At 43.5% G+C, this 27749-nt stretch overlaps 2 protein-coding genes across 17 annotated transcripts in view; one reads left to right on the forward strand and one right to left on the reverse strand.

The window, feature by feature from the left end:
• NBEA (neurobeachin) overlaps positions 1-27749 on the reverse strand; it is a 450384-nt gene that overhangs the window by 169012 nt on the left and 253623 nt on the right. For all 16 annotated transcript variants that reach the window (XR_006415936.1, XR_006415934.1, XR_006415933.1 and 13 more), the window contains one exon: positions 18401-18537. Coding sequence is in view for 12 of the 16 variants with exons in the window: in XM_044442661.1 (XP_044298596.1) it covers positions 18401-18537 (137 nt within the window). In the remaining 4 variants the exon portion in view is untranslated. The remainder of the gene's footprint in view (positions 1-18400; positions 18538-27749) is intronic.
• On the forward strand, positions 14854-15994 carry MAB21L1 (mab-21 like 1). The gene has a single exon (XM_044442670.1). It carries the CDS (start codon positions 14915-14917, stop codon positions 15992-15994), a length of 1080 nt encoding a protein of 359 aa, XP_044298605.1. The 5' UTR covers positions 14854-14914.

Genomic DNA, 27749 nt, shown 5'->3' on the forward strand with positions numbered 1-27749 from the left:
AAGAGGGTTTTTTAAAAAATTTAAACACATATGGCTTTTGCCTGCAATACTGATCACCACGAGGTCTGCAGATGCCCATGGCTAAATTGCACACTGGCAGATGGACACAGGGGAAAACCTGTGCTAATGCAGTATGGTGAGCAAAACAAATGAAGAGCTGAATGTGTTGGGGTGGGGGTGGGATCTTTTCCACCACTGAGACCCGCTATTTGCTTATGAAGTGCAAATTAGGTCAATAATAAATTTTGGATAAAAAACATTTACAGCAGCTTCATAAAAATAAAGAGAACTTGTGTAAAAAATAATAAGTAAAAGGTGGAGATGCAAACACCAGCTCTGGGGGAGATGTAAGTGCTTTGCCAAAATGAATTGCTACACCATTTTATTCTCCCAACTAGCAGCAATAGCAGAAGTAATGAACATGTTTAATGATTACAATGAGGGAACTGTGTCTTGTGTATGTTCTGCTATTTTACCTTGGTGAGGTAAAAGCACAGCTGAAAAATGAAGAAGATAGGGCACAATCGAGCAGATACAGTATTACTTACATGTATTTCTTAATGCCAATGAGAATTCTGTATTTATTAACTGTTTTGTTTTACAAGGTTATTAAAATAAGCAGCGGCCTTAGAAACTCTTTGATATATCTGAGAAATGGAAGAAATGGGGCAGGGTAGAATATTTGCTAGAAATGGTTCAGCTTTACTTAAGTAGCAATAACTTTTCTGCTAACAGACCTATAAACATGCACAACGTCAACTTGAAATTACTTTTTCAATTACCATAGAAAGTATAAAATAAATAATCAACTTACACTTTTCTACTCTGCTAAAACAAACAAACAAAAAATCCAGACTGCTTTACACAAGTAAAATGCCTTAACAACATTTTAGTGGTGTCACATTATAATTTTAGAATATGCAAGTGACTTGTTTATGGTCAGTTCTTAAAAGAAATTACACCCATTTTAAAACAAAGAAACGAACAAAAGCATTTGTTCACCACTGTGTAAGGAATCTTCTTTTCTTTTCTTGGAATCAATGTATGTTTCTTTTTGAAACTTACCCTAAATAATTAGTTTATATAGCTGAAGTAGACACACTATCATTACTAGAAAAAATAAAGGGAACCAATGATAAGAAATGAGCAAAAATCTTCTGTGAGTAGAACTTTTTAAATGTAATCTATCACTGACAATGGCACATCATCTCCAGTTTTTCCTTTACTAGCTGTGGAGTTTCTCTCTCTGTTCAAACAATCTCATGTTACCCATAAATTGGAATGGGTTTGTTTTATCTTTTGAACATTAGCACATTCTGAAAACCCCATTCCTTTCTTCAGTTCCCTCCAACCATGCACAGGGCTCTCTAAGTGCAAACTTCTGTAAAAATCTTGTGGTCTTATCAGAACATTTGCAGCTTCTCTTGAAATGCCTCTGATGTTTTGTCAGAAAAGTAACCCCTAAATTTTCTTCAAATTTTATGTCAGGCTTCTTATTCTTTCTAACAGAGAAATTACCTGCAAGCACAAAAACATTACCTTTTGAATGTGTTAAGAATTAGTCTTATGGAACACAAGGTATCACCACCTCAATCATGGAAATTACGACCATGAAAGGTATTCAGGATAGGTATATCAATTGTGCAAAAAAACAAAAACAAAAACCCAAAAACAAAAAAAACAGTGTGTTTTTAAACATCTGAAACGTATTTATCTGTACCTTTTCTTATTTTAGTATGCATCCTGAATCTATATCAGATGTGATACAGCATCACTGTCTTCTGTTTCCATAGATCTAGTTCTGCTATTGCTTCTTTCAACTTGTTCATAAAGACATTTTATATATGTTAAAATATTCTAAAATGGATTCTTAGTTCAGCTATTAATTCATGAAATTATTTTTGTCCTTGACAGAACAGATGATTCAACGCATATGGAAAGACTAGAAATTAAACTAGGTAGCCTTACTGAATGATTTGTTTTTGTCCAAGATGGATGCTTAGTGAATATTCCATCCGTAGTCCAATGTGGGATCAAACTGTGATCTAAACATATCTTGAAGTATTTTTTACTAGACTAGAGCTCATTTAGATATCATCCACAAGGTACCATAAGATGCCTTCAATGATCATCCCATGCAAGGAGAAAAAAAAAAGGTTAGGCTTTGACCATTTTTGCCAGGTCTGATAGAGAAAAATACATTGTGCTGGTGACAGGCCTTCATATAGTAAACCATTTCACCATAAGAGGTTCCATGCAGCATCCTATAATAAAGGGACTTCTGGAACATTACTTTGTAGTGGAAAGATAGTACTTCTGGTTGATCAAAATCTTTCCACTTATGCTAGCATGTGGCACGTTAGCCACAACGAATGTAATTACAACCTGATCTTTTTCATTGTTTGGAAGAGGCCACTTTCTTTCAATAATTTGTTGCAACATGACATTTGCAATATATAGAATGTGGTATCTAACAAGAATGAAAATTTGGCAGAAGGTACAAAACTAGGTATGAGTCCTAGCTTTGGTTTGGACATAATACCTCAACAGTAGCATTAAGAATTAATAGCAATGTGAGATATCTTCTAGCAAGGAGACTAGAATTGTTGGTCAGCAATCATAATACTTAAATTTTATTTTTAAAAGATGTTTTAATACACCCCAAACAGGGTTACAGGAACTTTATGTGCATGTATGTATTCTCGGCTTTATCCATTAAAGGCCATGCAGCTTTCTACATTAAATGCTTTTTGCTTATGATGCAGAGTCACATTCACTAACAGGAAGACACTATTACTAAAACTGCTACTAAAATTGCTTAGCACAAACATCATGCCAGGTACTGGTCAGAACACAGGAGTAACTGAATCCCTGTGAAGAAAGTTTAGGTATACAAGAATGGAATGAACAGACGGCTTTGTCGGTTGGGCAGTATGGAAATCAAATAAATAAATAAATAAATAAGACCCATCAAGCTGGATCAAGCCAAAAGTCTAGCTAGCCCAGCAGAATTGCCAACAGTGGTTAGCTTATGTGCAGTTGTTTGTCCATTTCTTGTTTCCAGCACTTGGTAATATACTGCTCTAAACACAAAGGTACTATTCATAGTTATAATGCTAATAGGCCTAGCTGCCTTGCTTGTGGTTACTGCAGCATTCTATGGCAATTCTTCAGCTGCTTATTCTATACTTCTGTTTGTCCTGTACCTTCTGTAGCTTAATTTGGATGATTCTTAGTTGCCATGTTTTGATGAAGAGATAAATCCTCTTTTGGTACTATTCATAACACATACATACAAAAGCAAACATCTATTATGGTCCTTTAAACTAAACTAAACTGTAAAGTGTCAGATTTTTAATATTCTTAAGATTCTACACACACATCCCAATAATTTCTGTTGCTTTTCCCCATATTTTCTCCAGTTCAAATAATTTTAAAAATTCTCTGTGAGCCACAATATTCTTTCAAAAGTGTTTCCTGAGGGGTTTTGTCAATAGGCTTTTAAAAATGCAAACATACAGTGCTTATGGGAACTTTTCCACACAGATGAGTGGTTACTTTTATCATCCCTCAAAGGATTCTTAGATTGTGTATTTGCACTACACTACTAGTTTCTGAGGCAAGGAAAACCAGCTCTCATGTTCTTTTCTTGTCCAGGTAAAACCCTGTGCTATTATTTCCTACCAGAAGGTAAACTGCAGCCTGAACTCTGGTATCAACCTGGGAGTGAATAACTGTATCCTGCTGCAAGGATACAATTAAAAGACAGGCTGGAAGGATAGAACAGAACTTAAGAGACCAGACATAGTGTTGGAAGGAGCCATTAAGTTCAACCCCTGCTCTGCTTCCACGTGGGTTCACCCATCCAGCTACAGGCCAGAGCCTTTTCAGCTTAGCAAAGTGGACTCTACATGCAACCTTGGCATATAGCTATACAGGCAGGCTACAGCTATGGTGGATCTTTCCTCGCTGCCAGATTTGCATATGCATTTGCTCATGCGTACACATACTCACCCACTGTTAGGCTTCCTGAGAAACACTGCAGGGAAACATTCCCACTGATGCCCCCTCCCCACAAATCAAGCCTAACTAAGGACACTGCAACTGTGATGAAGCACATAACTGCCCAAGGATGTGTCTCAAGAAAAAAAACTGGAGTGGATGTAGCCTGAATTTTAATTTGTGCAAGCCATGCTGACTCTTTTATCATAAAGGTTTGCCATATATTTAGCTTTCATAATATATAGTTCTAAATTTTGCTGTTGGCTATGTTTTAAAGATGTAAATTTGCTTTTAAGGATCCAGTATTTTAATGTTTTAATTATAAGCAATCTTGGGAGACCTATTTGGGCCTTAAGATAAAGTCATAAATCTATCAAAAATTCTAGCAATTTGCCCAGGAGTAGGGTTCAGTGCCAGGCCTGCAGTTCTAAACAAACAAACAAATAAATCCTATTAGCCTTGTTCCAGGTGAAGAAGCAGTTTTTAAATGTTTGTATATTTCACATCTAAGTTCTTTGATGATGTTGTTCAATCTTTACTACTAGTACAAGTTCCTTGTACAGTGACCTTTAGGAAGTGATTATTTTATGGCACACTAATGAACAGGGCTGTAAAATAATAATAACATTCTAGATACTGGCTTCAGATTTTGTTAAGGCAGCACCAGCCCTTTAGGTATCATCCAAGGCCAATATTTCAGATTCCTAGAACTAGCACCAAATTGCCTGATGCCCCTGACCAGTTGCTTCCAGTCCTCTTTGTGTGATATCATGACACACTGAAGGATATCACAAGGTAGATGGTAAAACAGTATTCAAGGCAGTAAACAGTGTTTCAAGACTGTAAAACAGAGGAGACAGAGAAGATAACATTGACCTGATTTAAAATGAAGTTTGGGAACAGTGTTGAATATTAGTTATATAGATGATCCAAAATCACATCTTGCTCTTGAAAGTAAGGATGTGGATGTTTTAAAAAATTCTACAGCACTCATTATAAGGAAAGAAACTTTTAAGGATACCATTTGGTTGAAGTATAAGAGATATTTATTATATTCTTCATCAAATTTGCAAAGTTGGAATTAGTGAATTAAATACAACAATGCCTGCCATTTACTTCCAGTAATAATCAAAAAGATCTGAAACATATAAAAATAGACTATAACAGTGCAATCCTCAGAAGTGAGCCCCATTGAATACAATGATGTTTACTCTAAGGTAAGTAGGCATACAGGAAGAGTTACTGCTGAAAAAACCTGTATCAGGTCATTTAGTTTGGAGAATACATAGAGCAATGGGAAATTGTCTTTCTGCTTACAAAGAACTGGTCTTTTGATAGAAAAATTTTGAATATTAAATAGGATTTGTTATGGCTGGTTAAGTTTCAAATTTGGAGAAAGGAGTCATAAAATACTCTCAGTGCTTCTGTTTTCCAAATTTCAGCTATATAACTACTGGACAGTAGTGTACAGAAGTCAGTAAAATCTGTTTAGTTCTTACTAGGCCAGACTCTGTAATATCACAGCATACATTGTGATCCATAAACACCTGTGCTGCAGTGAAATACCAAAGGTATCTGTTAGCATATCACAGCTATCAGATATTGCAATATCACAAGATTATACAACTGCCACTGTTGCTGCAACTGCTGAAAATATTTTCAGCAATTCTCAGTTTGACAAAAGGGTGTGCCACGATTTATAACAGATGATACATTGCCTCTGGACCTTCATTCAGCTAAACCTAGATATGTGCTTAGCTTTCTGGGATAACAGCTGATTATGTTCATGATGAATATTAACATGGAGGTGAAGTCCTTCTGAATGTGCTCTGAATTGAACCCTAAATCCATGGCACTCCTAAAAAACCTTCACACAGCAATTTAATCCTTTGCAAGGTTTCTGTACACATGGATTTTAAAGCTGAACAGCATAATGGCAAATACACCTACTTAGATGTAGGTCCTATTGAGTTCAATGGGAACGTATCCTCAGATAAGCCAAATTTGTTGCACATTTCATGCTGCAGTATGTTTTCTCATATAATCACAGGTAAAAATGGCTTTGCTTGTGAAACCCAGCTGCTGTGTGCTGACAAACAATCACATCTGTGCTTTTGAATTAGATGATTTCAGGCAAGAAACATTTAAGCTAATTTCTGAGGTTGATTCAACATTAATGGAAAACATATCTGGTTCACATAGCATGACTGCCCACTGTGGCTTGACTTACCTGTGGGGCTGCAGTGTCAAGCCAGGCACCAGTGCTGCATTGGGCCAATGGGCGGTCGGCCTGCTATGGCTTGCTATCCCATGACAACTCTGTCCGTAGGGATTGTCTGCGAGTTGGACAGTTCTGAAATAAGCTTAACACAATCCAGTTTGTCTAACCCTTAAGCAATCTTGCCTAGGATTGCTCAACATGACAGCTACAGCTGACAGCCATGGAGGCCATGCAAAAATGGTGTCTACAGATACCCAGAAAAATGTGACACCCTTGCAGGTAACGATGGACTGTTGCTTATCAGTGATAACCTTCCAGGCTAGGACCAAAAAAGCTGGCTAGGAATACATAAAAAGCTTATGATAGCCCTGTTGAATGTTTTGCTTTTTAATCCTAATAACTGACCTTCAGGTACCATCTTAGCTGACACTTCCCTGTCTTTCAAATCAATTGGACGGGCAGCACTGGGAAATAGGGGTGGCACTGATGTTAAATATGTGTAAAGTCCTCTTGGTCTTACTAATCTAGCTGCACTATATCACCCTAAAAAGTGTTAGTGAGATAAGACAGCTAGCTAGCTAGCTAGCTCTTACTTTCTAATCCTATGTACCCTGCTAACACACAATAAAATTAAAGTGGTTTACTGAAGGTAACATTAAGTAGTCATAGAAGTAACCATATTAGGACCAATAAAACTAGAACAAAGTTTCCAAAACCTTGCTTAAATCAAATGTGTACACTTGAGTATGGAAGGCATGGTATTATGATACTGATAGGCTGGAGAAGGAGTTCCATAAGTCTTGAGGATATACTAAAAGGACCTGTTTTCACATCCTTGTAGTATGAGGAAAGGGAAAATGTCCCTAGTCAATATAACTAAGTAGGGAAGTCCATAAAAACAGGGTTATTCCTTCAGGTAAACTGGTCTTTTAAATTAGGATTAGAAACTAATGCAAAGCCAGTATCAGTCCAGTATCAATCCTTTTGGTTTTTCATGCAAAAGCTTACTCCAAACTGCCATATTCTTTCTGAAACAGGAGATATCATAGAAGCCTCTGCCATAGCCCTGGAATACTTGAATTTAAACCCACTGAAGGTGAAATACAAAGAAAACTACCTATATTTGTACCTACAGAAATCTATGAAATTTCAGTGAGACCTGAATCACACATAACTTTCCCTGGATTGTGCTCAGCAGCTAGGTGATATCAGCAGAATGTGGGGATGCAAATTGCATGCAAATACTTGACATCATACCTTCAGCCACACCTTCCACATCCAAATACTAGTGGCAGTACCCTGCAGGATGCATGTCACTGTAAGAAAAGTCAGCGTGTTCTTGCACTCATGGGACTCTGCTCAGCAGCATGTATGCATAAATAATAACACTGTATGTGAAAAATGTATGTCAAAACTATACTTACTTAGAGGCAAAGTGAATTAAAAGCCAAGATACGTACTTACAAGTTCACAATGAGGTCAAAATCCACTTGAACAGAGTAACTAGTGGGAGCCTGGTATCAGGTTAACAGTCTGAATTATATCTGATAGAACGTGCATTTACAAGTTAGTATCTTTTTGAAATTTTACATATACCCACTTCTAGTAAGTCTGTTTCCACTATCAAACAAATGCATCTTCTGTAATTCTGTTCCATTAAACAATACAATCTAGAAATCTTGTTTATAGGAGAGATTACTTTAAGCTTTCAAAGCTGTTTATCCAACACATGCTGCTTTATTTTCAAGGTCAATACCGAATATTTCAGTTGCTTAACTATATACAACATGAAACAGTAATGAGAGTTCTGTTGGATGACCCACTACAGATGCATTAGATTAAAGGGAGCTAATCCCTTCTGATTCCATAGACCATTCTAGGTCCAGAAAAAAAAGAGCATTTTCAAGGGAGGATTCTTAAAATGTCACTGTTAGATGCTTAACTAAAATCTGGCACGCTGCAAATGTCTGCTTTTCATATGGAAGATACAGGAAGAAATGAGCCAAAAATTGTGCTTCCCTTTTCCTTTCAGCCATTTATTTGCATACATTTGTTATTTTTTCACCAAAGGTGTATTTTTTCTTCAAAATGTCCCTGTTTTGAAATGTAAAAGAATAAAAATACCTTGGTTGTTTTTTAGTGTCCAAAACAACAGAATATTGTATAAATCCTATTTTTAAAATGTCTTGAAATAACAGGGATATGGTTGACCTGTGAAAATGGAAGCAGCATGGTTGTTTGGACACTACCCATATTAAAACAAACCTGTGTTAAGGTGATATTAGGCTCTTAACGTTGCACTGTCCACAAGATGGTTCCCTGTCGTAGCTTAATTATTCCTTTGCAAGCATCAGCATTAGATAATATGCCTACAATGCTTTAGGGAGTGGGAACGGAAGTGCATGTCAAGTGAAGAGGTGGCTGGACCCAGGGCAGCTACTCTTGTCCCAGACAGCTGCTGCATAATGCAGTGAACAACACAGTCTTATATAGGTCTATCAGAAGCAAATGCCATTGCTTTCAATGGGGCTTTCACCCAAGGCTGTGTGTCTGTCTCACTTGCCTAAGAATAAGTTCCAATTAATTTAATGGGGCTTATTTCTGAGAGAGAGCCAGTGTAGCATGGTGCTGACAGTGTTGGAATGGGGATTTGAGGGATCTGGATTCTAGTCCTCACCTAGCCGTGAAGCTCACTGGGTGATTTTGGTTCAGCCTAACCTACCTCACGAGGTTGTTGTTGTGAGACTATAGCTAGGAAAAAAGCCTTGGGTTCTTCAGAAGAGGAAAATAAGGCAGGGTATAAATGCGATACAATAGGAATAATGGACATCTGTAGGTTAGCACTGTGAGTTTGTTCTGTTGGGCCACGCTGTGGTCTATAAAACCTCGATGATGGGAAACAGGCAGAAAGGCAACAGCCTGCCCCAAGCATCACTGTGATATCTGGGCTTGGCACACAAGAGGTGAGAACACTTCTTAGAGGATGGGGTGGCAGGCACAGGTGTAGCACATCACTGCTACTGAACTGCAAACACAGTCATGTGTATTCCAATTCTTGAACGCTTTAGGAAATGGAAAGCAATGAGCAGAGTATAATTGTTTAAAAGTCCTAAAATAGAGCAAGGGCTACAACTGTGAACAGTTCTAATGGTGTTGGCAATCTCAATTTCTAAAGAACAGCAGCATTATGGATGTTCCCTTAACATAGTATTTTTCATGCAATTGTGAATTGTTTATAAACACCAAATATACACAAGAGTCATCTATAATGTAATAATGTATATTAATTGCAGTCAAAGTGTACTGTTTCTTCAAAATTATAAAGATATAAAGTGTTGAAAGACCTGTTCAAATTAGCTTTTCAGGATTACCTTTTCTCTTGTTTCCTGTCTACAGTTAGAAAAAGTCATAACAATTAAACAAAATTTAAAATGTCACCATCAGTTACCCTGGAGAAAAAAAATATTTTTATTTATTTTATTTTAAAAAGACAATAAAAATGAATCCTCTACAGATATATATGTTTAATTTCTCTGGTGCAAAAAAGAAATTTATCTTGGCTGTCAGGATGATGTGTTATGAAAAGGAGAAATAAATGGTTAGAAAAATCAGATATATTTAATGAGCCTTCAAACCCACTCCAGCAACGGGGATAAATAATTTAATAAAATCTATTTCATATTCTGCCTCCCCAGTGCTGTAGACAGATATTAAAAAATAGAACTTTCAATTCATGAATAGTGTGCAGAATCACAACTATATAAAAAATAAAATGCGATATCTCTATAAGCACTCACACAAGTATCTGCATTCTAATCATTTATTATTATTTCCTAGGTAAAAGGGAAGTTTAGTGAAATTTTAAAACTGATGTTACCAGTTTTTACATTTGGTTTATTGAAACACAAAGTTTTGCATGCACACAATCTTTACCTGAAATAACTTCTTGGAGAAATAATGGACTAATTTTGCACAAAATGTCCTTATATAAAGGTCTGGGAACCACAGTTCCAGCAGAGATTGCAAAAGTGGGCAGGGCTAAGCAACAGGGAACTTTTTTTTAGTACATCACTGCTCACTCTTTCCTCTACTTTTGATTCCTTACACAATGGATTATCAACTCTATATTTTATTGGATTATGTTAATCTTAATCTACCAATAAAACTCTGTACATTGAAACCCAAAACACAAAAACAGCATTCAGGTAATATCAGGCTATAGTAATAATAATGGAATATTAACCCATGTTTGAATTCAGGAATACAGACAGAGTGTAATTGTCAGTCTCAAACAATCTTCTCTGTATTATATATGTTTGCCTAATATGAGACTATTTTATGACAATATAACTGGAAAAGCATTTGGTACCATTCAGTCCAATCTACCACCTAATTGAGGAAAAACAGTAAGATTTCATGTCAGCTGAGCTCTCTTTATTTTCTATATGCTTATATAGCTAGGCAGATTTTTTAAAAAATAAATTACTAAATTCATATTGAACTTCGGAGTGGTTTTAAACATCCACACTATTAGTAGATGAGAAAAGCTTCTGAACACCAACAAAAACATTAATGTTTTCTAAACTATTGAAACTTGAAATTAATTTTAACTCTAATAGGCAAAATCTTAATCATTTCTTACCCTTACAGTTCAAATAATTAAATATTCCTTAATTCTCCTCATATTAATCCTATGATTAATGTTTTATGCATATGTTTCAGGTCAAATATTTCAAAGTCATCTGAATGAGTTGCTTTAATTATTTATTTTTTAAAAGTTTAACACTATGTGGAAAGCAATCTGAACTATGCAGCTATAAAGAAAGATTGAACAGCTAAATCTCAATAACAATAATGAGATGTGCTACCAGTCCTATCTACATTTACTCAAAAGTAACTGCCACAAGGTACATTTGACCATATTCTCCAGCATTACAGCCCAAGATACATCAGAATTGTATCCTTCCAGTTTAACTGCCCGGGCCTTTATCTTGCTAGAATGGTTTTCTATTACATTATAAAAGTCGTATCTTTCCTATAAGCATTCAACAAGAAACGCTGATATAAAGGAATTATAGCAGATCATTCAACTAATTTACAGCCCAATCCTAATCATCTTTATTCATAAACTTACTGATTTTAATGGGCTTAATGCGACTTCTTTGATTAGGTTTGCATCTCCCCATTATGGAGACCAGGTGAACATCGCTGTAAGAGTTTTCCTGCATGTGCCATCCATACAGTTAACCAAGCTAAAACTCCTTTGTCTGAAGACTTTCGTAAACTACAGACTTGCTTCCTTGCATCTCTGCTAGAAAGAGCATTTAAATTTAGCTGCAAATGTTTGTCATGTCTTGGGCCGCTTATAATGCATGATACACGTTCAGTTACATGTACGCATCGTGGCAGAAGCCTTTTCGCTATTGCTGGGTTACGAGACCGGGGCAAGAGCTGTCTGTGGTCAGGACAAGCAGCAGCTCCGTGGAAGCAGCCTCGGGATGCCCGGCTCGCTTCCGCAGGCCTGGTTCCTCCTCTGTCGACCCGGCCAAACAATCCCGCTGCCTTTGGCTCCTGATGGAGGAGAGCGCGTCCCCGGTCCCCCTGCAAGCTCGGCACCTGGCCGGGAACGGGAGCACCGAGGCAAGAGCTGGCGGCGGCTCCCAGGGCGGGGACGGAAGGGAAACGGGCTCCGCTTCGCCCGTGGGCGGGAGGGCGAAGCGGCCTCTCCACCACCTGTTGGCGAGGCCAGGGCCGCTGCGCTGCGCTGGCCTGGCCCGCAGGCAAGCCGGCTCGCCTGATGGCCGCGGCGGACCAGGCTGGGCCGCCACCTTTGCTGCCGCGCCAACAGCCAAGCGCGAGCCAGGCCTGGCTGCTCGGAACGGCTCGTCGTCGTGGCGCAAAGCAACCCCTCCGGCTGCCTGCGGTTTGGGAGAGACTGGATGCCGCTTAAACCGCTTTGCCCGGCTCCCCGCGAGCCACTCGCGAGGGGACGCAAAGGCTGCCCAGGTTAGGCTCGGCGAAACTCGTCTCCGCTCCGCGCACGCCAGGCGAGAACACAGCGCCGGTGGAGCCGTCGAGGGGCGCACAGCTCTGCGCCCCGCTTCCACCGCTTCCAGGACCCGTGGCTGCAGCGCCTGGCACGGTCGCCTCCACCCGACTGAAGAGCCCAGTTCGGCCAGCGAAGCACGCACGCATCGATCCAGCTAGAGCGTCAGCAAATATGGAGCTGCCTCGAGGTTCGAACCAGGCACGACGAAGCTGCCCTTCTTGAACAACCCGATCCTACACGAGCTACTGGCGGCGGGAAATCGAGCAGACTGCCCTAATAAAACCGCCCGTGGGAGGACTTTCCGGCTGCAATCCACTTATCTGGGACGAAGCCCCATTGAACTCGACGGGACTTACTTCGGAGTAGACTTAAGAGGACTGCACTACTGACTGATAAATCCTAAAATAGGAACTTACCTAGAAACAAACTGGTGTGTTTGAGATCTATGAAAAGCATACGGGACTGAATGTATGTTAGGAGAGAGAATGTTAAACACAATTGGTCTTAATTCAGAGCAGATTAAGCACGTCTGTATTCCCGTGAACTCAATGGGATATAAATAAAACCATAAGGCCGCAAGCCTATACCCATTTACCTGGAGGTAAGTCCCAATGAATTCAATGGGATTTATTTCAGATTCAGGGTAGACAAGTGTAGAATAAACTGGACGCAAGTGCTTAACACCCTGCAGGTTTCAGCTTCTGTTTGGAAGATCGTCCCATGATTTGCGAGCGATATCTTTAGGACTGACGGTTAAATTCCACTGATACCGAGCGACCTAAAGAGCGCTTAGCTTCCGCTGGATGGCACCCAATTAATTTTTAAAGGAAGATGATTGTATGTGCTTTTTGAAGCCCCTCAAGGAAGGAGACTCTTTCGGGTCTCTCCCACGCCCGCCTTCCAGCCCTGAACTGTGCTTTGTCCTCAGAGTAAGAGAGAGGGAGCGAAGCGCGATCATTTCTTGTTACAAGCTCCGTGCAACAAGCAGCTCTGCCGAGAAACACTGAATGCGCTCTCGGTCCGCTAACGCTGCCCCTGACTTGGAAGGTCCTTGCGGACAGGAACGCTGCCTGCCTATGGGAGTGTGGTCCGTACAGACCCTGCCCCTCCTTCCCCGCCTCTGTCCTGCGTGGCCATCTATTAAAACGCTTCAAGGTTGCAAATACAGTTCACGCGAAAATAAACTGCCCACCTCGTGCCCTTAATAGACATTTATTTTACAAGAATGCTGAGAATGGCAGCGTAGGTGGGTAAGATACCTGCGTAACACGTGTGTGACATGAAGAAGTCAACAATGCAACTAATTACTAGCAAATACAATTGATGCTGACCCCCAGCTGCATGGCTCCGGAAACTCAATCCAGAAAACTGTCAAACCCAGTCAACCAACTGGATACCTCATTCATCTGCTACCAATCTAAGAAGCCAGGTAGAAATACGACAACATTTGCATCCAATCGATTAAGACCCGTCAGATCGCCCTTCATGCTATTTAATTAGGGAGGAGGCTTCTCCTGATATTTCCTGCCACGGGATCGCTGACTTTCTAACACTAGACTAGCCGCTGACGAGAGGAGAACTTGTGCAGACAGCGCCAGTTGAAGCCCATTCTGAAAAGGGAGGTCTCCGGTTTCTTTCCCAGGAGCGAAGCGCCTCTCTGCAGCTCACTAAAGTCGAAAGATGCCGGGCTAATGTCACTTGCGGTCCCATTTGTGCCAGCACCAGACTGTGAGCGCCTGGAGAATGGAGTTTGGCGAAGACTTCCCAACGGCAGCGCGCTGAAGCGTCGTGCGCCTAAGTCGAGAGCTCTTCCTCGATTCCCCAATGGTAGGTGGCCTGCCTGGTGGTTTTCCGCCATCAGCCCCCTACCTTGAGTTTGTGTGTCTCTCTCTCTATCTCCAAGAGAGGGATTAATTAACCGGGCTGGAGCTGAAAGAGGCTGCCGTGACGAGCCCAGTGGCGATTGGCCGCCCGCCCGCCTGGCCCTGCCTTTATAATTTCCACACGAGTGCATCTGGGCTCTTATACAAACCAACAGTCAGCTTCTTCTGACATAGACACACACGCACACACACACCGAGAGACAGACAGACGGACAGACACCCAGCACTTTCCCCACAAACTGGCAACCCTGCACACGCACAGTGGCCACTCCAGGAGGAACACAAATCAATACCCTTCCCCAAATGTGTTACTGTTTGGACTGAGCGGAGCCGTGCCGTCTCTGGGTTCAAACTTCGAGGCTTTATTTTTATATTTTGAAGTACAGATCTCAATGCTTTCCGCGGCTTATTTAAGGATCCTCTAACCACCAAACCAAGAGGGCTGTTTTCGTTCTGTGGAGGTGCTCTTTTGGGGGAGTTCGTGTTTTGGTAACGGCTCACAGATCTGTCCAGGGCTGAACTATCCTACTACTTACAGCCAGCAAGAAGAGAAAGCAGCCGAGCTAAAGCGAAGCAGAGCAGCAGCGGCAGAAGCGGCTGCAGCAGCGGCCGCCGAGCGCCTTTCGCTAGCCGCTGGTTACGTTTCCGAGTGGAAGGCAGCCCGATTCTCCTCTGAAGTTGGCTCCAGCTTTAGCAGCCGCATTGGATCCCACAGCCTACTGCGAGACTCCGGTCTACAACCCGGATCTCTGCCCCAACATGATCGCGGCCCAGGCTAAACTGGTGTATCATCTGAACAAGTACTACAACGAGAAATGCCAAGCCAGGAAAGCGGCCATCGCGAAAACTATCCGAGAAGTCTGCAAAGTGGTCTCGGACGTGCTGAAGGAAGTGGAAGTACAGGAGCCGCGCTTCATCAGCTCCTTGAACGAGATGGACAACCGCTACGAGGGCCTGGAGGTCATCTCGCCCACCGAGTTCGAGGTGGTCCTTTATCTGAACCAGATGGGCGTCTTCAACTTCGTGGACGACGGCTCCTTGCCCGGCTGCGCGGTGCTCAAGCTGAGCGACGGGCGCAAGAGGAGCATGTCCCTCTGGGTGGAGTTCATCACGGCCTCGGGCTACCTCTCGGCGCGGAAGATCCGCTCGCGGTTTCAGACTCTGGTGGCGCAAGCCGTGGACAAGTGCAGCTACAGGGACGTGGTGAAAATGGTGGCGGACACCAGCGAGGTGAAGCTGCGCATCCGGGACAGATACGTGGTGCAGATCACGCCGGCGTTCAAGTGCACCGGGATCTGGCCCCGCAGCGCTGCCCACTGGCCCCTGCCCCACATCCCCTGGCCGGGACCCAACCGCGTGGCCGAGGTCAAGGCCGAGGGCTTCAACCTCCTGTCCAAGGAGTGCCACTCGCTGGCGGGGAAGCAGAGCTCGGCCGAGAGCGACGCCTGGGTCTTGCAGTTCGCCGAAGCCGAGAACAGGCTGCAGATGGGCGGCTGCCGAAAGAAATGCCTCTCGATTCTCAAAACGCTGCGCGATCGGCACCTGGAGCTGCCCGGGCAGCCGCTCAACAATTACCACATGAAGACTCTGGTTTCGTACGAATGCGAGAAGCATCCCCGCGAGTCGGACTGGGACGAGTCTTGCCTGGGCGATCGGCTCAACGGGATTTTGCTGCAGCTCATCTCTTGCCTCCAGTGCCGGCGATGCCCGCATTACTTCTTGCCCAACTTAGACCTCTTTCAGGGCAAGCCCCACTCGGCCCTAGAAAATGCCGCCAAGCAAACGTGGCGGCTGGCTAGAGAAATACTCACCAACCCCAAAAGTTTGGAAAAACTTTAGAGGGCACGGGAAGGCGGCCTGAAACTATTCGAACGCCTTTCTGTACTGCGAGGATTCGGTTGGGAAAAGGCAGGTGTTGGCCCTCCGAGAATGCAAACATCACCCTGCACTAAGGAAGAGGCCGTCCACGCACACGAGCACAGACACGGACACCAAGCCAACAGCAAGTAATACGACTCGTCAGTGACACAATGCTAAAACTCCGTCTGTTTCTTAAAAAGTGTATGATTATCACCAGGGAAAATGCAATATCGGCTGTACTTTCGCGCGATTGTGACCACTCTGCCTAGAAATCGGGCCACGGATTAGAACAAGGACGGTTTCTTTTTTTTTTTAAATCTGGAAATGCCATCTGAACAAAACAACAGATCAAACAAATCCACAATGTCTTTCCCTCCCATGTAGATTTTTTAAAAAATTTGTATGGAATATTGTGATCTCACATTGTCTTTAAAACTGTGGATGTTAGTGTTTTGTGATTTGGTGAAAAGAAGTTAAATTGCCATTTTGGATACTTCAGGACATTTTCTGCTCAAGAAGATACCATTTAAAAAGGTAGATTTTATCATGGTACTTTTGTTAATTGTCTTTTGAAGTGTCTGAACTTAAAAGTTTACATTTTTGTTTCAAATATATTGCTTGTTCTATTTCTAACATTCCATAAATATACTTGAAATGTTATTTAAATATATTCAGAAGAAATTTGGATTTTGCTTATATAATTGTGAATATTGGAATTATATATTGGGGAAAATGCACTTGAAATACACTGGATAATTACTTTTTGTGATTTAAATTTCTGTTGCTGATTTTATTTAATTACAAGCTAATAAATAAAAGTAAAATAACTATGGCCAAGCGTTTCAGTGCTGGATTCAATTCGTGTTGGTGCTGCTGTCTTCTGCATTATGAGTCAACAAGACTGGGGGTGGGGGTGGGGAAATCTGCAGCCTCGTCCAGCCCCCTGTTAAAGTAATTTCCTTATGATGATCTTGAAAAAAAGAATATCAGGGTAACATATCCTAGAAATTGGTCCTGAAGGTCATCAACATCTGCCAGGCAGGGGTGTCTTGTAATTAACCCAGTAACATTTTTACAACTGCTAGAAAATGAATCTACTTTTCAAAGATTTACTGGACTGGGTTAACACAGCTGTCTGCTTTGAAAGACTGAGGGGTAAGCCTACTTTGCAACAAAATTAACACTTCAGGGGAAGGCACTGGGTTCTGCAAAATTTATAGATTGGAGAGATCAAGTTAACAATCTAAAAGTGCAGAATAATGTTACCTTTGCCCTAAACATCACTGGCCTAGCAATAAGCCTGCTTGCAGTTGGTTGCACTTGGAGGAAAGCAACTGCTGGTCTCTCTTCAGACGTCCAGCAGGAGCAAACAGGGTAAGCCCATGCTTCCCAGTCTGGATGCAAGGCATTATTAAGCCAAAGGGCAAATATGCAAGCAAATCTATAGGAGAATCAGTATGGTTCAAATTGCCCAAATAATGTTACATTTTTCACAGAATTCTGTTCATGCTTGGCCTGCAGTAGCAAAACTGTCAGAATTGCCATGTCGCCAACTCTGTATCCTCCTCCTCCTCCTCTGGGATGACACTTTTAATTCCAATCTTCCAGTCAAGGAAAGGCAGACAAAAGGCACAATAGATATACCACAATCATACAATTACTAAAAGATGAAATGAAGTCTCCCTCAATGACGACTGTATTAAGGTAAGATGGATGTGACTTCCAAATAGAGCATTCTGTCTTTCTGCCAACTCAACAGAATTTAAAGTATATCCTTGATACAGCACACAGGAGTGTGTGTTTGTGTGCATCCAAATGAGTGAGTGAGAGCTAGCGACTGAGCTAGGGAGCTCTTCCTGTTTATATAGGAACAAGGCATGTTTTTAACACCCATCTCTGCTGCACAAGTCCAGGTGACAGCTGTGTTCCCATCCCCTTGTATCTCTTGCTAGAGTTTCAAATGGTGCCCCCCCCCCCCCCCACACACACACACAGGCGGGTAAAAACTCAGTCCTTGAAATTGAGTGATTTCATTCAGATCAAAAAGAAAGTCCCCTTCTGCAGTGAGTGCCCGAAGGATGAGGCTGAAGTGTGGGCCCGCCATTACCTCAAGGGATTTCGAGGCAATTGGCTTAACCGCTAAACCTGTCCACATCCATACAAAAGCCTTTAGGAGAGGGGGGGAAAAGATGGTTAAAAGGGAGTGCACTGGAGTAATAGAGGATTTTACTTCATTAACGCTCTAGGCTTTTCGATGAAACAGAAATGCAGCCAGGCAAGGGGGAAGGGAGCGCTTGGGGTGGAGGGTTCCAGGCACTTTTTCACATTCCTCCAATGATGGGGAAGACCAAGCCCTCTCCCTTCTGCAATGGGCCTTGCACTCACTTTAGGGTCGATCTTCTTGAAGGCTGGATCATCCTCGTCCACCTCGAAGTAGATCTCAGTGGTAGTGATGGAGAGTGTTCCCTTGGCCACCACCACTGGGGCGATGAGCTGGGCTGGCGTGCTCAGGACCACCGGGCCTGCAAGACAAGAGCGGCAGCATCAGGACACAGGAATGCGGAAGAAAGAGCTGCTCTTGTGCCCATCCAAGAATGCCTTGGGACTTCAGCAGAGACACGACCAGGTGCCTGGTGCTGCAGGGGCACACAGAAAAAAGGAGAGTGCTTCATAAAGGAGCAGCTGCTGTCCTTGTAGGAAACACTTGGAGAAATGTAGCAGGCATTTTCATAGTTTTTCAGATAAATCAAAATGTGACAAGAGTATAAGAGTGATTTGATATATTCCTTCAGATTCCACTTTAACTTACAGAAGGGATACTTGCTTGGAAATTTGCTCACTCATAGGGGTAACACTGAGCCTTTTAAATATCCCCTTTACCTAATTGTGTAGTCCAATCCTATCAATGTTTACCAAGGAGTAAATCAAACTGAATTCAGTATCTGCATGGTTGTAGTTGGGGACTGATTAGCTGCAACAGCACTTATTCCTCCGGTAGGTGTGGTTGAAGAGTGGTCTAAGGCTGTTTGCAACTATTTTATGTCAGAAATCTATTCATCCAAATAAAAGAAAAACGTATTTGGATTTAGTTTTACTGTATCCAGTGCCTGAATTATGATACAAATAATAGGTGTCAAATAAATTGTATGTTATATTATTATTAGAAGTATTCAATGCCACATTTTCAACAACATAAAATATCTGTGAAGTATTCAATGCAAAATGAGTGCTGTGCCCCAATATATTTGTAAGACACTATAGCCTTTATTGTAAAATGTAAACAGTCTGATTTTAAAGCAACTACAGTGTTACTGTATATATTCTTTCCCCTTCAGCTGTTAGCAGCAACATTTCCTTGGATTAAACCCATTTGTTCATTGGTGCTTACTTCTGAATAAAGGTGTGGACTGTGGTGTTTAACACCTTGAATATGAACAACATATTTACTTTTAAACAAAAAGGGTTACAGAGGGATTCTACAACATTTTTATTCAGAGGTATATTCCACGGAGTTTCCTGGTGCTTACTTTCTACAACTATAATCATGTACTCATAAGTCCAAGTAAATTCTCAATTCACCGACCATTTCTATGTCATCTCCTGCATACTTTGAGGCAAATCTTACTGAGTTTAATGGGCTTTAATACTGTTTTAGAATTGCAGCATTCTAGCGAAGTTCCAGAGGTGTTTAGGGCTGGGATGAACAAGCATGACTCAGGCATGTCCTCCATGCAGGACACGTGAAAAATAACGGGATTTCGAACTAGGACGGAAGTGTATGCATAAATCGGGATGTAAATCCAAGATGGGGAGATGGATAAACAGAGAAACCAAACAGAGAAAGCTGAAATCATATACAGTTATGCCACATCCTAGTAACGAGCAGAGTAAGCCATCCTATTGTCCAGCTTAAAACAAGCACACGGCGAGACCGTTCACGCTGAGCATGGGGCGGGGGAAACTCATTTCAGCTCCGTGACATTCTCTTTAAAACTGGCTCTCCCGAGCAAGCGGAGGATGCGCGGCCGCCGCCTCGGCTTCCACTGCCGCGGGGTGGGGTGCAGGGGCGGGCCAGCTGGCCGGAGCCGGGCCGAGCGCCGTCCGTGAGCCGCGCAGCGCCCTGGGCCGCCCCCGCGGGCCCCGCTGCCTGCCACCCACTTAACCCGCCGGAGCCCGTCCAGCGCCTGACGCGCGCGGCTCGGCTGGGACTTCGGCGCTAACTTCTCTCGCCGCCGCCGCCGCCGCCGCTCCTCTTTGCACAGCCCGGAGCAACGCTCGGCTTGCCGCCTTTGACAGCTTTCAAGCAAGCCCACCGGGGGCTGGATAATATTGATACAAACTCTATTTTCTTTCATTTTCTTGTTTTCCCCTCGCCTAATAGGCCAGCCTGGCCTCTTGACCCCGGTCACCTGATCGCGATCACATGCGCCCGGGCGCCGCGCTCTCGCCCGCGGTCTCCATCCCCCTCCCGGGCCGCCGCCGCCTCCGCGCTCGGCGGGGCCATGCAGCGGCTCGCCGCTAGGCGGGCGGGCCGGCGTATTTGCCGGGCTGCCGCGAAGGGCAGGGGATCGATCCGAAACGGCGCTTTAAAGGCTCATCAATCTTAATCTAGGTCGCTCAAGTAATTATGCGCGATTCTCTCGTGCGATTACAAGTGGATTTGGGTTTCGATTCCCTAGGCTCCTCTCCTTTGTGTTTGATGGCAAGAGGATCTCTCCAGACAGTGGCTCCCTGGCCGACGCCGACGCTTCTCCCCGCCCCGTCCCTCTCCCCGTCTCTTTAACCCTTCCTCGCCGCCCGTCTCTCCCAGCGCATTAGCTTTACAGGCCTCCATGCTAAAATAAAAGGGTGTTAAAGATGATGCAGTTCGAGAACCGCTTGATAGTCTATCATTATAAGAAGGCGTTTAGTGGGCCTCGCTCGTTCCCAGAAGGAAGATCAGGTAGTTAACCCAATTACCTCCCAGTTTCCAGCTTGTTATATGGACAAAATAAAAATGAAGCGGCTGGTAGTTCATGGTCAGAAGGCCAAAGACTATAACAAGGAATCTTTTTCAAGAGGCTACCTAAATCTGTTGTGTTTGTGAAGCGTGGGCGCGCCAGAGGAAACAAACAATGAATGACAATGATCAGCGGGGGTTTAATTTTCTTTTTAACTGCTCCTGCAAGTAAGTATATTAGGGAGATTTCTAGGCTTGCAAGTACCTGCAAGACTTTCAGGAGATTTGAACAACTTGTGAAACCTGAACTAGGCAAGCCTGCTCCTAGTAAAACAAGAGTTCTAAAGAATCGCACGATGTTTCCATTAACATTTGGAGGAGGGAGGAGAAAGGAGGTGCCTATACGGCTTAGGAACGTCACCATTCCTGATGATTTTATTGCGGAGAGCCTTGTAAGTAAGCCTCGATATTATCCAGCAATCTGTCAGAGGCTGAAAACAGGGTAGCTGCCGAGGATCCTGTGCTGGGGATGCGCAGGGGTGTCGGAGAACGCCTCCCTTTCGCCTGCAGAGGGGCAGAAACGTCCGGAACCCTGCCTCCGCCCAGCTTGAGGAGGGAGGCTCAGAAGGCAGCGGCCGCGCCCCCAAAAGAGACTGGTGTTGCAAGCAGCAGCTTCCCCCCGCGATGCTCACCTGCCCTCTCCCCTCTGGGATGTGCAGGAGAGGACGGCTCCCAGCAGGGCTGGCTCACGCTTGGAGAGAAAGGAGGTGGCTCTGCCAGAAGTGGCTGGAACTCTACCTCCTCGCTCCTCCCTTCTTTGGATGGCATGGGAAGGGAAGGAAAACGGGGCTCCAGGAGCCGCCCGCAAGGAAAGGGCGAGAGGGGCGCCGCCGCCGCCTGCAGCGACAGCCATCGTCTCAGTCCGATGGCCCACCTCCTGCGGGCAGGAAGACAGGCCAAGCTCCCTCGCTTGTCCTGCGTGGTGCGGGCGAGGCAGTGCGTGCGGGCCTGCAGGGGCGTCTCCTAGGGGGAGAGGGGTTGTGGGCCCTGTAGCACGGATGGTGTGGCCTGCAGCGCGCAGTGCCAGCTCTCCTCCTTCCCGCAGGATGCGCCTGGGAAAGGAGAAGGCTCCTGCAGGGAGGGCCGCCTCCTCTTTCCGCTGTTCCTCCGTTGCAGTCCAGGCCGGTAGGAAGGAGGGCTGAGGCCAGCCAAACTATCCTGGAGAGGAGCAGGAGCAGGAGCAGGAGGCAGTGGCAGGGGCTTCCTCCGCTCGGGTGGGGTGCCAGTAACGCCTCCCCTGCTGAGAGTGCAGGCTGCCGGGCGGCCGGCTTCTCCTCAGAAAGCCCCTCTCTGGGCAGCACAGGAGGAAGGGTTGTGCCCGCCGGGCCCAGTCCCCGCCACCATGCCACCCAGAGGAAGATCGTGGGTGAGACAGCTGGGGTGGCAGCTGCCGCATCCTTTCCCCAGGCAGTACAGTGGGAAGGATTTGGCTCGCTGAGGGAGAGACCTGCAGGTTAAGATGCGCACTGCCCGTAACCCGGGACTGGCTCTGATTCTTTCTCCGTCCGTCCGTCTGTCTGCCTCTTCGTCAAAGGCTCTGAACTTCCCCCTCCCCGCAGCATCTTTGCAAATGCACATTCAGACTTAATAGTGTGTCATTTTTATACTCGTCCTTTGAAAATCTCCAATTACAACTCCCAATACCACGGCACATTTAAGGAGCACTGCGTCTTTTTGTTATAGCCTTCAGGGAGCAAACCAGCCACAGCGAGAATACGAAATTAATCCACTACAGCAATAGAGCGATGGGGATTATAGTTTAATCCCCTTTGGGATAGGCGCTGGATTGTAAGGATCCGATGTTAAAATGTTTACACGAGGCATAAATCAAAACAGCGCAGGCTTTCCCTCAGACCCCGGGGTAGGGGAGCAGCCTCGGCTCCGCTTCTCGACGGCCGCCGAAACAAAAGCGCCGCGCACCTGACACGCAAAGCAGCGTGCGGGAGGGACCCCGAGAGCAGGTCCGCGCTGCCGATGGCCGCGAGCGCAGAAAAGGAAAGGCCGCCGCCGCTACAGAACGGACGGATCCAACAGAGCACCTCCTCGCCTGCGCAGGCTTGCGTGCAGCGCCGGGACCCGGCAGCCACACTGCGCTTAGACCGGGACCCGCGGAATGCGCCCGGCTCAAGCGGCGCCAAGCCGCCCAGCCCCACCTGCGCCCGCCCCGCTGCTCCAGAGAACAGCCCGCTTTGTGGTCCCTCGGCTGCCTTCAGAACAAAGGGGAGGGCGGCCAGCAGCGGCTCGCGGCACTTTGGCTTCCGAGCGGGACGCCCTCTTCGGCGTCCCCGCACCCTCGGAAGCAGAGCATCGCGACGGCCTGCCCTGCGCTGCCCTGCCTCGCCTCGCCTCAGAGCCAGCATCTCGCCCCCGCCCTCAATAAGGGAAAAGAAAGGAAAAACGAGGTTCCAATAGGCCGTCCACCTAACCGTGTGACCTCTGAGGAACACGTGCCCTGCATTGCAACGGAGGTGAAGGCTTGAAACAATAAAAGTAGCAGGGCTGTGATCTTACAGGGGAGGAAACGGTGCAGAACGTGAAGGAAACGCATCATGTACTTGGTTTGGCTTCTTTGCAGAGCTATAAGTGAAGGTCGGTCGATGCAGATTAATTTTTATATCCCGGATGCGTTAAGAGCAAAAACCCTGGGAGAAACGCTTTTAGGCGAGCCGCTTGAATACGCCAGTAGCATTTCGATGTAGACAGTAGCCCGAGGCTGCAAATGGGGCGGAAGTCCCACTGAACTCGTTGGGAATTACTCTGCAGAAAACCAAGATCGCACAGGGCTGAACAGCAAATACGATCAAGAAACGCCCGCTGGCGTTTTAGGTCTAGTGCCTGGTCCTTCAAAATACATTCCAACTTACAACCTTTGAACAGTTTTAAAATTTAAGCACCTGGGATACACACGCGGGTTCGAAAGAGGGCTGGTGGCTCAGCTGAAGAAGATATGGCCGCAGATGTACACACCTTTGCTATGTTAACCCAAGTCACTAGCATGAAAGACCAAAGACCTTCCTCTGGATAAATTCTGTCAGTAGGATGTGCCGCAACATTTAAACAGATGTGGATCTGAGGTGCAGTGGCTTGAGTCCCACCAAAACCAGATGGGCACACAGATTACACAGAAGCACTGTTAGGTTACTGCTTCTTCCTGTTAGACTATTAACACAGTTTCATGTAGCTTCTAGAAAAGTGCTAATTTTGGTGGAAGTATTTAGACCATAGATTAGCTTATAAAGCAATTCAATTGAAATAGGGGATCTCTTGGTGCTATTACAGTTAAACTCTCTAGACAGCTTTCAGTGCTTCACACTTCTGAATCCACCACTAAGGTTTGCTTTAAAAATTTGCAAAGTTATGTCCCATTACGGTGCCAAATGAAAGAATAAATAGGTAAGTAGACCCTTTTTAAAAATAAAATTTAAATGATTGTGGCACATTTTGTTACCGTGGCAGTAACAACACCGACAAAAAGATATGATACTCAATGGAGATGTTTTCAAAACATTTTCCCAAAGTATTAATGATCACAATATATGCTCAGGTATGTATCCATCTATCCATGCATCCAAAAGCCACTTTGTCTGAAATAATACATCTCCCCAATTACTATACAATAGAGATTGAAAATAATTGTTAAACATGACACAATGCAACACAATACAAGTTAAGGTACTTCTCCTCAAACAACACATTATCCCTGTATGGTCCTTTTTCAGATGAGATACCTACTGAAGCTATGTTCCAGATTACTCCAAGTGCACTGAAGCAGTAGAATTTGCTTCTAAATAAATGTCTAAGATTATGGTGCTGCTTGATCAGAAATAACTTCTAAGTCATTTTGAAAATGTATATCCATATTCAGGAAGATTATTTACTTCTAGTGTCATAAAGTGGCAATAATTAGAAAGGCATGAGAATGCAAAGTTGGTGTCAATGACTATTTACAAGAGCTGTACAGTATTTTTTTCTACAAGATGTAGGAACATGGAACATAGTCAATCCACATAAGTGCAGAACTCGCATAGAGAAGAGTGCTGTAGGCTCAAAGCCTTACTTGACCCCTCCTCTTCACAATGTCTCCCTTATCTCCATCCAGCTCACCTCTTCTTACTACAAACTGCTCATGTGCTGAAACGTAACTTACACTGGGATAAAAGGGAAGGCTGGATGGGATGAGGAAGCAATGCAAGATCTACAGGTTCTCCCAACATCTTTGTACTTCTGGTGCATGTGTAGATGGGGCAGGAAACAGGGCTCTGTTGATCTTACGGGATGGCACAATACTTGGATTGACCCAAGCATTTTTTATATGTTTACTACTCTACCTAATCTTAAAGTATACTTGGGAGAATTTCTTGGAATTATGTCATATTTATATGAAATGAGGAAAGTGAGATTATAATCTCCCAATTCAGCTAATAAAGCTATGGCTAATTTACAAAACAATGGAGGAATGCATCATACAGCTATAATCCATAAACTATTTAGTGATCTTGAACTATCTCCTTGCTATATCAATCCACAATATTTAAAGAAATACCAATCAATGAAAAGAAGTAACAACAGCTAACCTGTAGGCTGTAAAGTTAAACACACACACACCCCTCTCTCAGCTTTTACAGAAATTCTAAGAACATAACACAAATCTCAAATTTTTATCCTTTTTCTTTTTTATGTGCAAAATGGAATGTGATTTAAACCATTAAAATTCAGGTTTTCAAAAACTATTTTCAAATCATCTTTGGAAAAAACATCTCTAAACTCTTCTAGTTCTTATCAGGTGGACCATAACTCAAAATAATGCACTTATATAAAGTAAACTGTTTCAAGACAAATATGATAAGCAAGCTATGCAATAAAATATTTTTATAAAAGTACAAAAATATTATTTAACACTGTATGGCAACATCTGCCATATGGCACGTTCATAGCACAACTCTAGTTTCAAGGATAACTTGCAAATAAATTCAGGAACAAGTTCTTTTCTATATGTTAACTGAGAAAACATTTTATCTGTGTATATATTTATATTTCTGAAGAAGCTAAAAATAATTTTGGTATATACACTGCAAGGCATCTACTGAGCTGTCCTTGCTTTAGCTGATTTTGCTTCCTAGCCTGTCCCTACAGAAAACCTATACAATGATTTGACTATTAATCAAATGAAACCATTCTGAATGCCAAGCTAACCATAGTTTTGCACCATGACACTGTAAAAGATGGGTGTTCTTGCTTTCTAGTGTAGATAAAGTTGAAACAAAGCTTTTGAACTGTGCTAAAAACTAACAGTTCACATAGATTTAACATGGCTGTGGAGGAAGTTAAAAGCTGCTCTCATCTGATGCCAGGTGTTCATGTATCAGCAATGGTCAAGGCAACTTTTAATCATCTGCATCTGGCACTGAGGTTGTATCCATTTTAGATACTGGATTTAACATTAGTTCCCAAGTTTGTTCTTTTGTCCTGTCAGCATTTTACTATGACTATGTTTTCCACAAAGCCACCGGATGTTTAATAAAAACATGCTCAAAAAAAATTCAGTAAGTGAGGATAGATGAGTTAAGGCTTAGTCAGAAAAAAGCACATTGCTTGTCAATCAAAATTTCCTCTGTGCACACATCTTACACTCAGAGCATCGTACAGGACTGTAGATGAACTGAAGTGCTTTTGTCATTTGAATAAGCCCTAAACAAACTGGTGTACTGGAAAGCTGATTGATACAAAGGTTGCAAGCCTGTACTTGTCTTCCTGGGAGTCATTCAATGAAGCAGAAGAGTGAGAAATTCAGTCAGAATGGAAGTACCACTTCACAAAAGAGTGCTTAGTCAAAACTATGGAATTCTGCAAGTTGCCCACTGGAATGGCTTTAAACAGGGACTGGACAAATTCATGAAAGATTAAGGTTATCAATGATTTCTAGTTGTGATGGTTGCAATAAGGGTATCAATGAGGATACAGCTGTATATACATGATTAGTCCCATCCAGTATGGATCTTATGTCTTACATAGAAAAATAGAAAACTTTTAAAATAGTAATAGATATTTAAATTGTATGATCTTATTAGCCTTTTAAGTACTTACATAATTAGACAGAAAATGGTCACCCACTTCCTGCTTTGCTTGCTCTTTCCCATCTGCCTCCAGAACACAGAACTACAGCTGCAGTTCCATTCTGCCTTCTAGGGAGCTGGAATGCAGTCCATCTCTCACTCTCTTTTCTCTCCTAAGGAAGAACTCATATATAACCTTCCATCACCCCCACCCCTGCCTTGCTCTGGCAACCCAGCAGTATACTTACAATTTTTCCAGCTTAAATATTTTGTCTTAACTAGGATATATTTTGGTGCTGATATAGCAGAAGCAGGCAGGGCAGACCAGCATTGCATGGTTATCTGGATAGTAGGCAACAAGGTGGTGATGACAAGTGCTCTACACAACTCCAGTTAGCATCTGTCCATTAGGATGGCATGTATGAAAAATAAGGCTTTCTTGGCACTGGTCCCAACACTGTGGAAATTCCTTCCTACTGACATGTGCCTAGTTGCTTCTGCTGTATAGATGTTTAGGTGAGCAATAAAACAAGGAAAGGAAGGGAAGGGAAAGGAAAGGAGGCCATCAGTTGAATTTGTTTCTTGTTTGTGTGTTCCAAGTTTTCTGGACGCCTACTACTCTGGTGGTGATGTCTTGTATTTGACTGTATTCTTGCCCAGAAAGGAGGCTAAAATATTACTA

This window comes from Varanus komodoensis, unplaced genomic scaffold, assembly GCF_004798865.1.
Source record: "Varanus komodoensis strain SLA01 unplaced genomic scaffold, ASM479886v1 scaffold4, whole genome shotgun sequence".
Taxonomy (NCBI): domain Eukaryota; kingdom Metazoa; phylum Chordata; class Lepidosauria; order Squamata; family Varanidae; genus Varanus; species Varanus komodoensis.

Excerpts from the sequence above, each read along its gene's own strand:
- MAB21L1 (XM_044442670.1), top strand. The coding sequence starts at position 14,915 with ATGATCGCGGCCCAGGCTAAACTGGTGTATCATCTGAACAAGTACTAC.